Raw genomic sequence first — 15,000 nt, 5'->3', positions numbered from 1 at the left:
GGGGGGGGGCGGCGTGAAAAGGTTGATAAACACTGCTGTAATCGGAGCGAAATTATCTGAAATGACTACATGACCATAATGCAGCGTAACATGCGTTGCACGGGGCGGTCCTGCCATTACGTTAGTTACTGTAGTTGCTGTGGAGCTACATAGTTCTCCAGAAGACACACACAAACATACACCATCTACAATGGACGAACTGAGCAGCAATATAGACATTCAGCACACGAACGTGCATTGTTGACAAAGTGATTGCACAGCCGCTGCAGGCATGACAACCAGGTTAGCGTTAGCGACATGGCAGCTATCACAGCGCCCTGTCCGTCGTGCTGCAACTGCCTGTGATGGCTACAGCAGTAACAGCAAGCTGTCTGCGATGCCATTGTCTGGAGACTGCTCTTAGCGTGACACGACCAATGAGAGTGAGCGCTGTAGTTGTTGCTAAGATACGGTGGCGTCTCTGCCCCATAGCTTGTAGATCTTCACACATGATTGGCGTAGGCTGCGTTGCCAGGTCTGGACTTTGTGTGTAAGCAATGGTCGGCTTTTTTGGCGCGCCTTTGGGCTCGTTTGCATTGTGCGCACGGCAGCGCTTGTTTAGCGTACGTCAGCGCGACGTGGCAACGACGTGGCAACGTGAAAGGTGATTGGCTGGTGAAAAGAAACACCCGACGTTACACCGGAAATGGTGCCTGGAGGAAAATGGTGACCACAAAAAAAGTTTGGAAAAAAAGGAAAAAACCCCCGGCAGCGGCTGCCTGCTGTTGTGGTGATGAGGTCGTGCGCACGGTAAACGGTACGAAGCTGGCTCCCCTTCCGTTTTGTCCGACATTTGGTGAGTAGAATTAATTATGTTGCGCGGTGGAAACGGTGTAGTGAGCAGTGAGATGTCCCCTACGCGAGGCGTAAATTCAGCGCGGCGGCCGTGGCGAGTCAGTAGGCGACATGTGGTCTGGCGGTGCGTTGTTTATTCGATAACAGAGCTGTGGGGTGTCACCACCGAGGGTGCGGAAGTTGCTCGCCATTTATATAGTTAGATAGAGTGCAGTATTTTACTTATTGTAGTACTATGAGTACTATAAGCCTTTGAGAGGGCGTTGTGTGTGTGTGATGATTTGACATCATATAACTATAATGGATGTCTTCTGCTTTGATGTGCAAGGAAACCGCAATAAATATAATTGGAAAACCACATAAAAGCTAGCCCTCAACACATGCACACGCACGCACACGCACGCACACACACACACACACACACACACACGCACACGCACACGCACACACACACACGCACACACACGCACATGCACACACACACACACACACACACACACACACACACACACGCACACACACACACACACACGCACACACACACACACACATGCACACACGCACGCGCACGCCAGCTGACAACACTCTCCACAAATGCCTTTGTGCGATGCTGGCTCAGTATCGGGTCTTGTCCGCCCGCTGGTTATTTTATCAGCCTTTAGAAAAAGCCCTGTGAGATTTATGCCTGCTGTTGCAGCCAGATAATTAGACCATAAATTACATGATGGACTTCTTGACAGTTACACCCTCTGACCAGCAGGGCGCAGGCATGCTCTGCTTCCACAGTATAGCCTATATCAGTGGTTCTCAAACTTTCTCATGTCAAGGACCCCCAAATTGACACTTATTAGCCCGCGGACCCCCCATTTGAAAAGATATGCCAGGGACCCCCTTAAGAGAAGATTTTTTCTACAGCTCTAGCAGTGATTCTCAACCATTTTGATTTCAAGGACCCCCCAGTTTGACATGCATTATTAGGCTACGGACCACCATTTAATGGCATTTCTATCTCTTTTCTATGTAGTTTGTATTTAAAAAGAAAAAACTTTCCAGGAACAATTTAAAGCCTTTTCCTCTTTGCTTTTTTCTGTGGGATTACGAGGAAAGCAGAATGTGAGACAGTATAATAATCTATGTGTGAGTTCTGCCTGTGTGTGACATTATTCCAGTTCAACTTAACCACTTAAACCCCCTGTAGTCATAAAAAAATGGACTTGAGTTACAACTGTCCAGTGGTGGAAAAGGTACTAACATTTCTTACTTACAGGGGGCGTGACTTCCCCCAAAAATGCTCAAATTAGTACGAAAAAAATGAGCAGAGCAGCAGAGCCACTGATACGTTCCGCCCCGTTTTCAAACTGTTTTCATAGAGACCACTATATTTTTGGGCCATGTCATAGGACCTTTAAGTAAAAGTATCAATGCTGCAATGTAGAAATGCTCTGATACACGTGAAAGTCCGGAATTAAAAATGTACTTGAGTAAAAGTACAAAGGTATTGGCATCAAAATGTACTTAAAGTACCAAAAGTAAAAGTACTCATTATGCAGGATGTCCCATTTCACAAGTTCAAAATGCATAAAAAATCTTTGGAAAATCGATCTACAAGCTCACAGCTCGCCGATCTACAAGCTCACAATGCGTCGCATTGCGACGCATTTTGAGCTTGTAGATCGGCTATTTTCAAATGGTCGAACTATATATAGGGCTGAAGAGGTTAGTGTGTTTTGTGATAATAATCAAAGTCTAACTAGTGACTGGTGACTAAAGTTTTCAAATAATTGTAGAGGAGTAAAAGTACAATATTTGCCTCTGATATGTAGTGGAGTAGAAGTATCGAATCTTCAAGCTCACAATGCGTCACGCGCCGCAACCGGTTAAATCCTATATTCTTACAGTAGGGCTCTTTTTGACTACATGAACTACAGTAAGTGAACTGTGCCGTGAAATATATTTCACAGGTTGTGGACTTGTTTCCACACGTATGCTTAATGTGGGCCCTGCTCAGAGTTCTGCATGGAAACCCAGAACTCACAAAAGTATACTTTAATTTTCTTTCAAAAATAGTGAAAATAGCATATCTATATCCATAGGGGGTTCATATGGTTAGTCTTTAGAAATGATCCCAGGCTAATAAGCCTTATGCATGCCTTAATCTGTTATAATTGCCCTCTATATTAAACTAAAATATTGTATTTATTTTAGACATGCCCGTCGCAAGTTGATGATGTCATTTGTTCATGTACTGTATGTTCCAGCCCTATGGAATGTATGGAATGCATAATCAACTTGCGACGATTGAAAAATAGCGATGTTTTTCGCTTTTTTTTTTTTTTGATCCTAAAAAGTAACAGTTTTGGGACATGTTTTTTCCACGCAACAGAGACAACATATACAGTGCTAGAACAGTGATTTTGTTGATGATTTGTTCATGTATGTTCCAGCCCTATGGAATGTACGGAATGCATAAATAAAAACAAAAAAAACAACGTAATACTTCCTAAGGTTAATATGAGCATCAAAACAATATTTTAGATACGTTGTTAGCACATTCATTCCATATATTATATATGGCTGGACCACACACACGGACAGATGACATCATCAACTTGCAACGGGGCGTCAACTTGCAACGGGGCGTCGTCCACCTTGAGTAGAAGACGAGCCATTTCGAAAATAAATACAATATTTAAGGTGTTTTTTGAATTTATTTTAGTCATAGAGGGCAATTATACTGTATTAACCCATTAAGACCCGGAACGCATCTGTGTCATTTTTATCTTTCTTTGGCTATTAAAGAAAAGCAGATATACAAGCTCATAGCGCGGCACCGAGTGCCACGCTATGAGCTTGCAGATCTTCTTTTTTTATCGTGAAAATGTGTGCAAATCTTTGAATATATATTTTACAAACATTGCTATATCAGTGGTGCTCCAACTTTTCCATGTCAAGGACCCCTAAAATGATATTTGGCCGCGGACCCCCATCTCAAAACATGTTGTTCCAGGGACCCCCAGAAGTTTTGCAGAAAATTGCAGATCTACAAGCTTGTATATCAGCTATTTTTGAACAGCCAAAGAAATCTAAAAATCACACCCAGTGTGAAGTGAGCGGTATAATTTTATGAGTTATTAATTTCATCATGCGTCTCGCTAGCCAATCACAGTACGTCACAGCCAATCAGCCAATCACAGTACAGCGAAAGACACATTTTCACGACGGAAAGAAAAACTTTCACCACGGATGGGTCCTAAACCCTCTTATAGGATCTGTGTGTCATCTCAAAAATGACACACAGATGCGTCCCCGGTCTTAATGGGTTAGGGCACAATAAGGCTTATTAGCCTGGGATCCTGTGTAGCAGCAGGAGACCTTGGAGCGAGGTAAACAGTAAACTTGGAGGCTAATGACTAACACTGTCCCCCATGCTGTGCAGGAGGAGACGGCGCCAGATGCTCTGACGCCCAACGCTCTGCTCCTGCTGGCGCCCACACCTGGCGTCTCTGTGCCCGGCGTTGAGCCCTTCCCCGTCCCCGTCATCCTCCCCACCGCCACCACCGCCACCACCACGCCCGCTCCTCCTGTGTGCCCGCCGGTCGTCCATGCCCACGCCCACGCTCATGCCCACGCCCACGTCCACGCCCACGCCCCGGGCCCGGGCAAGGTCAAGGTGGACATCCACGACTTCAACTTCCTCATGGTGCTGGGGAAAGGCAGCTTTGGCAAGGTAAAGACCATCAGCCTTATCGACTATACTACTGTTTCCCACACATGTTTGGACTGCGGACTAATTCTTTTTTTTTGTTATTATTTCAGAAGATTAAAAAAAGTTTTAATAAAAAAATAATAATAATTGTAAATAAATAATAATAAATATACAAATGAATATATATATATATACATATATATATATATGTATATATATATATATAGAGAGAGAGAGAGAGAGAGAGAGAGAGAGAGAGAGAGATTAATATAAAATGTATATATATACAAATAAAATATGTACTGTATGTACTGTATATATATGAATATATTTTCATCAATTAAATTAATTCCAACATATGTCAAAAGTATTTCATATATCAAATGATTTGAATCAATTTGATTTGAAATGAATCAAATAATTTCCATAAATACATAAAAAAAATGTTTAAGAAGTATAGGCCTAGTGGAAATAGCAGATTTGCAAGCTCACAACGCGGCTCACAGCGGGAAGGGTCACGGGGCAAACGTCTAGTTTCTCCTTTCGGTCTTGAGCCAAAAGGTCTGGGAACCACTGCACTATATATGCCACAGTGGTCAAACGTTGGCTTTGGTGTACCCCCAGTCTCTGATTTCTGAAACCAAGCACCACCTTTTACACTGCTACAAATATTGTTGCTGTTGGGTGGTAACCTTGTAAGTCCAAAACCTTTTCTCTGTTTTATTATTAGTTTAAAAAAAGTATTTGAAATAGTGAAAATAGCTGATCTACAAGCTCACAACACCTCACATGATACAGATCAACCCGGGGGTCCTTGAAATGAAAAAGGTTGAGAAAACACTGGTCTGGTATAAACACTGCACTCCTCTCTGTGTTGCTGTCATTCTGTGATCTTATTCCCTTCACAACTGGATCAAATCTTTATCGAAATTATGCAGTTTTGTGTTGTGTTTGTTTTTAATCATCCACCCGATATGGGCCTGCCCTTTAACCCACTCAATACGGGAACGCATCTGTGTCATTGTTGATTTCTTTGGCTTTTCAAAAATAGCAGATATACAAGATCATAGCGCAAAATCGTGAAAATCCGTGAACATCTTTGAATATATATATATATTAAAGCGAACTGTTTTAACTCAAATCTTTGCTTCTGGGGGGTCCCTGGAACAAAAATATTTTGAGATGGGGGTCCGCGGCCAAATACATATGTAAACACTCCAGGGACCCCCAGAAGCAAATATTGGAGTTATACATGTTCGCTATAATAACATATATTCAAAGGATTTGCAAAAATGTTCAAGATTTAAAAAATAGCAGATCATAGCGCACTTGGTGCCGTGCTATATAAGCTTGTATATCTGCTATTTTTTTTAATAAATCTAAAATGACACAGATGCCGGTCTCAAAGGATTAAAAAGGCGTTTCGGTGTGCTGGTTTGCTGTGACAAGGAGGCAGAGAGACACGGATGCTCTGTGCCCAGTGCTATACCGTAGCGCTTGTTTTCCTTCCAAGTTTTCTTTTTTCCTGGCCGAGTGTAGCGCCTCTAGGATGGAACAGCATCAGTTCCTCCCCTCATCTGCCTCTCCTGTTGGCACTACACTTCAAACAAAGTCAAAACTTTGTTCTGTTTTATTTATTTTTTTCTCCCGGCTTGCTGAGACCATACAAGTTCTGTTGAGGACGAAATAGTTTTATACTCAACGCACGCGGCTCCACTTTGACTGTCAAACGTTAAACCCCGTCCACTGCATACGCGACGCGTTTCGTTCTTGTTGATCTGCTATTTTTGAATTTGAATCCTGAAAAGTAACAGTTTTGGGACATGTTTTTTCCACGCAACAGAGACGACATAGTGCTAGCAGTGGTGGAAAGTAACTAAGTACAATTTTGAGGTATACCAATTTTCAATACTTTCACTTCTACTCCACTACATCTCAGAGGCAAATATTATACTTTTACTCCACTACACTTATTTTAAGACTTTAGTTACTAGTTGCTTTGCAATAAATGAATACATTATTACATTATAAAACATACATTAACCACTTTAGTCCCTATTTTATAATTAGGCTATTATAAAATAGCAGATCTACAAGCTCACAACGCGTCGCATAGCGACGCGTTGTGAGCTTGTAGATCGGCTATTTTCAAATAGCCTAATTATTAAAAAAAATTGTTAGTACTTTTACTTTTGGTACTTTAAGTACATTTTGATATCAATACTTTTGTACTTTTACTCAAGTACATTTTTAATTCCGGACTTTTACTTGTAACATAGTACTTCTACATTGCAGTATTGACACTTTTACTTAAATAAAACCTTTGAGTACTTTTTCCATCACTGAGTGCTAGAACAGTGATGTTGACACTCGGATCTCCGCTGTTTTGTACGCAGCCCTGGAGTAGCCGTTGAGGGGAATTATTTTTTAATGCGTGCCCTCAAATTACTAATCCATGGCCATGGTGTAGTAATTTGAGGGCACGCATTGAAAAGAAAAAGCCTTCAACGGCCACTCCAGGGCTCCGTAGTTTTGTTTACTCCCTGATGTGCTTCGGCAGTCTCCGAGATTTCACCATTTCTGGCGACAGACAGTGTGGACAAAGTGTGAGACTCATGACTCTCCATGTATTAATTGCCATCTGGTTGTGTGTGTGTGTGTGTGTGTGTGTGTGTGTGTGTGTGTGTGTGTGTGTGTGTGTGTGTGTGTGTGTGTGTGTGTGTGTGTGTGTGTGTGTGTGTGTGTGTGTGTGTGTGTGTGTGTGTGTGTGTGTGTGTGTGTGTTGCTGTACTCCTAACCTCCTCAGCCAAGCCTTTCTTCAACACTGTCCACAGTATCATGTTGCTGGCAGATGGCTGAATTGAAAACCATAAAATTAATGAGCGCAGCTTGAGTGTCAGATTAAAAACAATATATTAAAAAAAATCTAATTAAAAAGTTTGAGATTCACTACAGTTCGAAAAAGCTGCCTAGAAAGAACGAGTGATTTAAACAGCTCTAGACAGCAAATAAGCAAGTACACTTTAGAAACAAGCCTGAAAATAAAAAAAAATACCGATATCTACAAGCGACTTTTCAGAAAAACAAACCCAAAGTCGCTTTTAATAAGCGGACATGGCAACACTGGTATAGTGTGACCCTTTCAGCACCATGGACAGAGACACAATGGGCTAAGTTAAAGGGTAAAACCACTTTGGTAGAGGTTTGGGTTGTGTGATGTAACTCCAAAGGTGGACAAGAAATAAAAAATAATTGCTCCATTGATTAGAAATTGATAATTCAAAATATGCTCCTCACTTACATTGTATTATAAAACAGCTCTCAAAGTCACTCTTTTAGCACATAAATGAACCCAAACATAGCTGATTCAGACAATATAGAGCATCACCAAACCCAGTACTGTTTTTTTTTTTAAATAAAAATGTCAACTTCCTGTTGATTTTACTATTTGAAGATCTGGATCTGGATCCGCCGATCCAGTCCGGGTATTCTACTTATTAAAAATGGCTAAATCAACAGGAAGTTGACATTTTTATTTAAAAAACAAACAGTACTGGGTTTTGGTGATGTTCTATATTGTCTGAATCAACTTTGTTTGCGTTTGTTTTTGTCCTAAAAGAGTGACTTTTGAGAGCAGTTTTACCGTACAATGTCAATGAGGAGCATATTTTGAAATTATCAATTTCTAATCAATGGAGCAATTCTTTTTTATTTCTTGCCCATCTTTGGAGTTACATCATGGCAAGGTAACTACACAACCCAAACCTCTACCAAAGTGGTCTTGCCCTTTAAGAGATACGGCAATGTAGAAGTACTCAAAGTCCGGAATTCAAATCTACTTCAGTAAAAGTACAAAAGTATTGGTGAGCTTGTAGATCGGCTATTTGGAGTAGAAGTAAAAGTATTGAAAATTGGAAATACTTTAGTAAAGTAAAAGTACCATCAAAATTGTACTTAAGTGCAGCACTTGAGTAAATATACTTAGTTACTTTACACCCACTTTAGGTTACAGTAGGAGCGTTGTGCTGGATGTCTACTTGGTCGTATGTAAATAGGCAATCCGCTCAGGCCCCAGGTATTTTCAGCCAGAGATCTGGGGGCCCCTGCTCGCTCTCTTCCGTCGTGCCCTCCTCTGGAAATCCCAGGGTGCTGTTTCATAACCGTCAGCCCCTCCAACACCAATGCACACGCCTAACCCTTTCAGACCTGAAGAAGCATCTGTGTCACTTTTTGATTTGAGCTAAAAAAAGCATTATTTTACACTTTGGCTATTCAAAAATTAGCAGGTATACAAGCTCATAGCGCGGCACCGAGTGCCGCGCTACGAGCTTGTAGATCTGCTATTTTTGAAAAATCGTGAAAATGTGTGCAAATCTTTGAATATATATTGTTTTTAAAGCGAAACATTTTAACTCGAATCTTTGCTTCCGGGGGTCCCTGGAACATATATTTTTAGATGGGGGCCCGCGGCCAAATACATGTCATTTTGAGGGGTCCTTGACATGGAAAAAATAACCACTGATATTATGGCGACATAAGTTTTTTCAAAAAAACTGTTGAATCCCCCAGAAGCAAAGATTGAGTTACAAATGTTCGCTTTTGTAACTCAAATCTCAAGATTTGCTCATAGAGCTTGTATGTCTGCTATTTTTGAATAGCCAAAGTGTAAAATGATGCTTTTTAGCTCAAATGAAAATGTGACACAGATGCTTCTTCAGGTCTTAAAGGGCTAACAGAGGACAGGAGGAACAGAACCCGCTTACATAAGGGGGAGGAGGAGGAGAAGAAAAGACTAAGAACCAAGCCAAGAACCAGTGAGATAGAGAGAGGGAGGAGAGCGGAAAGAAGAGATGGAGAGAGAGAGAGCCCCGGGGGCGGCCAAGGGGATGGAAGGAGAGACAAGGAGGAGGAGAGGAGGAGGAAGAGGAGGAGGAGGAAGAGACTGAGCAAACTAGCGTGTGAGGGATTACTGTGAGGGATTACTGAACTGTAGCTGGTGACACAATGACACGAAGGAGAGGAGAGAGAGAGAGAGAGAGACACACACATCACAGGGCAAGGGTGTGTGACTGTGACCGACACCTCAACAATGGCTGACTGTCGCAGTGTCTGCAGAAGACACACGCACACTCACTCACTCACTTACTCACTCACTCACTCGCACATGCACACACACAGACACAGACACACACACACACACACACACACACACACACACACACACACACACACACACACACACACACACACACACACACACACACACACACACACACACACACTTTATCACACACATTATCAGATGTACAGTACAGACACACGCATTCACAAACACACACTCTAGTAAACACACAATCACAAACATGCTTGCATGCACAAGCTAGCAATTTTAAGACGCGTTCTCAAATACAACACACACGCACACGCGCACACACGCACACACACACACACACACACACACACACACACACACACACACACACACACACACACACACACACACACACACACACACACACACACACACACACACACACACACACACACACACACGCGCGCGCAAAACATTAACAATCACAGACATGCACACAGTCTCACACACAAACACGCACGCACGCACACACAGACACAGACACAGACACACACACACACACACACACACACACACACACACACACACACACACACACACACACACACACACACACACACACACACACACACACACACGGTTCTCATAAGGCCGTGTGCGTAGCGACATTGATCAGTGTAAAGTGGAAGCGTATCATTGTATAAAGGCATATATTTGAAAGTCAAATGAGAGTCTTTGTTCAGCTGGCTGCTGAGCAGAGAGCAGCTCTCTGACTGGAGAGAGACGGCTGATTGGCTGCTTTGAAGTCGGCCTGACATCAGCCACTCACTGTCCAGTCCACTGGTTCCCAACATCAGGCCCGGGGACCACCAGGGGGTCCTAATGGACTTTCATAGCAGTGGATCTCAAACCTTTTTGTGTGTCAAGGACCCCCAAATTGATCAGTGGTGGAAAAAGTACTCAAATGTTTTACTTGAATAAAAGCATCAATGCTGCAATGTAGAAGTACTCTGTTACAAGTAAAAGTCCGGAATTCAAAATTGACTTGAGTAAAAGTACAAAAGTGTTGGAATCAAAATGTACTTAAAGTACCAAAAGTAAAAGTACTAAAATGTTTGAAAATATCAGATCTACAATCTCAAAACGCGTCACGATGCGACGCGTTGTGAGCTTGTAGATTCTGCTCTCTCCTGATTGGCTTAAATGTTGTGACATACCTGAAAATGTACTATATTCTGTTTACTAAAGAGCTGGAGAGACCCCTGTGACCGAACAAACGCTCTGTAGCAATGATTACTATCAGAATATAGTACTATAATCTAGAATATAAACCATAAAACATTTGATTCTGTGAAGAAGAAAAAAAAGAAAACCACAAAATAAAGGGTATTTATTAAATATAGTATATCAAATAATTAAATATTAAAGCTTTATTTTTTTCACAGAATCAAATGTTTTATGGTCATGATTCACCAGGATCCTGGATGGCTTGATTCTAGTCTTAAAATAATTGATATAAATACTTTTGGAAATCTCAATGGGAAAAATGCATGGACTATTTTTGAGTGGAACCATAAAATAGCCACCACTGCTATGCCCTATAGCCGAAAAATATCACCTGAATTGAACGGCGTATTTAATCCTCTGGAGACGTCGGCCGTATCGGCCCTGATGAAAAAGGATAGTCGTCGTTTTATATTTTCAAAAGAAATGCCAGGTGCCAGGATGACCTCATTAAAATGATCAACGACATCGAAGCGCCTGCCCTTAACTCTAGTGTGTTTGAGAAGCTTTGTGAAGGAAATTGATGCAGAGCACAAAACCGCTTCTATTACATACTGGAGTCAGATGGCTATCCAGTGGTATATCGCCAGTGGTGGAGATAGTACTCCTTTTTTTGAGTGGTGCCGAAGGCAACCACTCCTATACGTGGCTTTGTCTGTGTGTCCGTATGTCTGTATGTCCGTGTGTCCACCAAGCTAACATTGGTCAAGTGACACGTGACAATACAGTATGTTGAAAGGGTGTGCTTTGATTGGCTAGCGAGACGCATGACGAAATAGAGCCCTATAAATAGGTGTGTCACTTTGAAACATTGTTTACATGTTTCAAAGTGACATCAGTGCCATCAGCCAAGCTAATATTGGACATGTTAGCTTGGCTGATTGAACATGTTAGCCAAGCTAAGCAAGGCACCACTCACTTCACACAGGGTGTGATTTTTTTCTTTTTACTTAGAAGTAGCAATACCACAATATACTCAAATGCTGTAGTTCTCAAACTTTTTCGTGCCAAGGCCGCGGACCCCCATCTGAAAATGTTTTGTTGCCAGGGACCCCCAGAAGCAAAGATTTGAGTTAAAAATATTTGCTTTGAAAATATATATTCAAAGACTTGCACACATTTTCACGATTTTTCCCCCGGGCCCCCACTTTGAGAACCAATACTCTAGTGAAAGTATGTTAAAAGCAATTAAAAGGCCTGTATTCTACGTCTTTAGTAAAGGACAAAAGTAATGGCATCAAAATGATACCAAAATAAAGGCCTTTGCAGACAGGGTGCGATTAGTTCATCATTTTTTTCCACATGCGAAAAGACGCACGAATCGAACTGGGTTAGATTGAAAAAAAAATTGCCGCAGCCACTTGCCGCACGGCAAATTCGGAGCCGGTGTGCATGAGGTCATAGAGAACCATGTGTTCATTTAAAAAAACGATATTGTCCGGGGTTTTTTTCGTGCCAAAAATCACACCCTGTCTGCAAAGGCCTTTAACCCATTGAGACCTGGAACTGTCTCATTTTTAGATTTGAGCTAAAAAGCATTATTTTACACTTTGGGCTATTAAATAAATAGCAGATCTACAAGCTCATAGCGCGGCACCGAGTGCCGCGCTACGAGCTTGTAGATCTGCTATTTTTGAAAAATCGTGAAAATGTGTGCAAATCTTTGAATATATATTTATTTTTAAAGCGAACATTTTTAACTAAAATCTTTGCTTCTGGGGGGTCCCTGGAACAACATATTTTGATGGGGGTCCGCGGCCAAATACATATAACTGTGGGGGTCCTTGACATGAAAAAGATTGAGCACCACTGATATAGAAACATACGTTTTTCAGAAAACTGTTGAGATTTAGGAGACATGTAGAATCGGCCTCAGGTCTCAAAGGGTTACAAGTACAAAAAAAAATCTGAATTTGTCAAAACTTGTCAAAAAATAGGAGGTTTCTGTCCGACAGCAACGATTTTGCCTCTGAGATGTAGTGGAGTAGAAGTATAAAGAATGGAAATATGGAAATACTCTAGTAAAGTAAAAGCAACTCAACATTGTGCTTTACCGTAAGTAAGTACCAGTACTTGAGTGAACGTACTTTGAGTTACTTTATTTCCACCACTGTCTGCCGGAGTGTTTGAGGCTCATGAAGCGATGCACAGAGTTCTTTCAGAGAATAAGCTGCACCGCCGGCAGAACATTTCAATGACAAAGAGCGGGTCACAGAGCTGTCCTTACCTGTGTGACACGTCCAACATGCTCAATGGGCTCAATCTGTCACTGCAGGGGAGACTGGGAAGTGTATTTAATCCTTTTAGACCGGGAACGCATCTGTGTCACTTTATACATTTATTTGGGCTATTCAAAAAAATAGCAGATATACAAGCTTGCGCGCTACGAGCTTGTATATCTGCTTTTTTTTTTATCGTGAACATTGGTGCAAATCTTTGAGTATATAATATATATATATACATTTACTTTTTTTTTCATTTTTTTTTTTAAACTCAAATCTTTGCTTCTGGTGGGGGTCCCTGGAAAAAAACATTTTGAGATGGAAGGGGTCCGCAGGCCAAATACATGTCAATTTGGGGGTCCTTGACATGAAAAAGTTTGAGAATCACTGATATATCAACATAAGTTTTTACAAGAAACAACAGTTAGGATTTAGACATTTGTAGAATCCCCCAGAAGCAAAGCTTTTAGTTACAAATGTTTGCTTTGAAAATATATATATTCAAAGATTTGCACACATTTTCACGATTTTTCAGAAATAGCGGATCTACAAGCTCAGAGCGCGGCACTCGGTGCCGCGCTCTGAGCTTGTATATCTGCTATTTTTGAATAGCCAAAGAAATGTAAAATGACACAGACGCGTTCCCGGTCTTAATGGGTTAAGCTGGCAGATAGAGTATAGCTCCATTCACAGCCAACCTGGAACTGTCTGCCGGGGACAGAGAATACAAATTGTCTCTGTCGGGTGTTGGCTCATATTATGTCCAAAACTTTTTGGACATAACATTCAAATTCAAACACAGTTTTGCATTCAATTGATTGCTATAGCGCCACCCTTTGGCCAAAAGCTGTGGCTTTCGTGTCACTGACACTTGACACAGCCCTCTACCATATTGCCGAGTCTCGTAAAAAGCGACTGCACGGTATAGATAATACGGCGATTATGTGTAAAACGGCGGAAGAACAATAATAAAAGGTAGAGATGCAATAAGGGACCATATAGGCCCTACGGCCTTAGCCCCCATAAGAGGTTTCTACCCGACAGCAACTAAATGTTCTTTTCCACCAGTGCATACAGCAGTACTGTGCAGGACAGCTCCGTACGCAGGCTCACAAAAAAAAAACGGCGCCACCATTAGCATGCAGAGCGAGTAGCTAGCGCTAGACTGATGATACGGTGGCATGATGATATAGCGCTTACGGCAAATTGCTGCCAAATGAGTTTTTAATAACCGAACCGAGAAAAAAAAAGAAAAACACATACGGTGCTCTCAAAATGTCTTTTTTTTTTTTTTCTAACTTGGCGAAATAAAGTGTCAGGCAGTCTGCATGCGTCTCCGGGCTTAAATCACCCAGCCGTTTAATTTGCTGAGATCCACGTCTTAAAAAAGGAATTATACTAAAACGTTATGAACTTTTATCTTTTCATCGCTACTTTTCTCTGAGTACTGCACTCCGTTGGTTGGTCTGAGAGCCTGTGTTTGTGTCTCTGGTTGGGGTTTTTGTCTGTGGTTCTCAGTGTGGGGTTCCCCCATGGGGTCCTTGAGGGGGTTCCAGGGGGTCCCCAGCCAAAATGTGTTAGCCCATTAAGACCTGAGGCTGATGCCTTCTAAATCAGTAGTTCTCGAACGTTTTTTTGTGCTAAGGACCGCCAAATTGATATGTATTTGGCCGCGAACCCCTCATCTGAAAGTGTTTTCAGCCAAAGACCCTCAGAAGAGAAGATTTGTGTTAAAAAAAAATATCAAAAATGTTAAAAAATATCAGATGTATAAGCACCTGCACACAATGCTCTAAAAGGCTGTGAGCTTGTATTTCTGCAATTTTTTTAACCCATTGATACCTGGAACGCATCTGTGTCAC

The 15,000-nt window shown here is 41.6% G+C and overlaps 1 protein-coding gene across 1 annotated transcript in view; it reads left to right on the top strand.

The window, feature by feature from the left end:
• prkcg (protein kinase C, gamma) overlaps nt 1–15,000 on the top strand; it is a gene marked incomplete at both ends in the record, with an annotated part of 79,080 nt that overhangs the window by 39,767 nt on the left and 24,313 nt on the right. The window contains 1 exon segment of the mRNA XM_084052186.1: nt 4,271–4,561. Coding sequence (XP_083908312.1) covers nt 4,271–4,561 — 291 coding nt within the window.

Source organism: Gymnoscopelus microlampas, assembly GCF_963454915.1.
Source record: "Gymnoscopelus microlampas genome assembly, chromosome: 3".
Taxonomy (NCBI): Eukaryota; Metazoa; Chordata; class Actinopteri; order Myctophiformes; family Myctophidae; genus Gymnoscopelus; species Gymnoscopelus microlampas.
The sequence above is the reverse complement of the archived record's forward strand: the minus strand, read 5'-3'. Positions and strand labels throughout refer to the sequence as shown.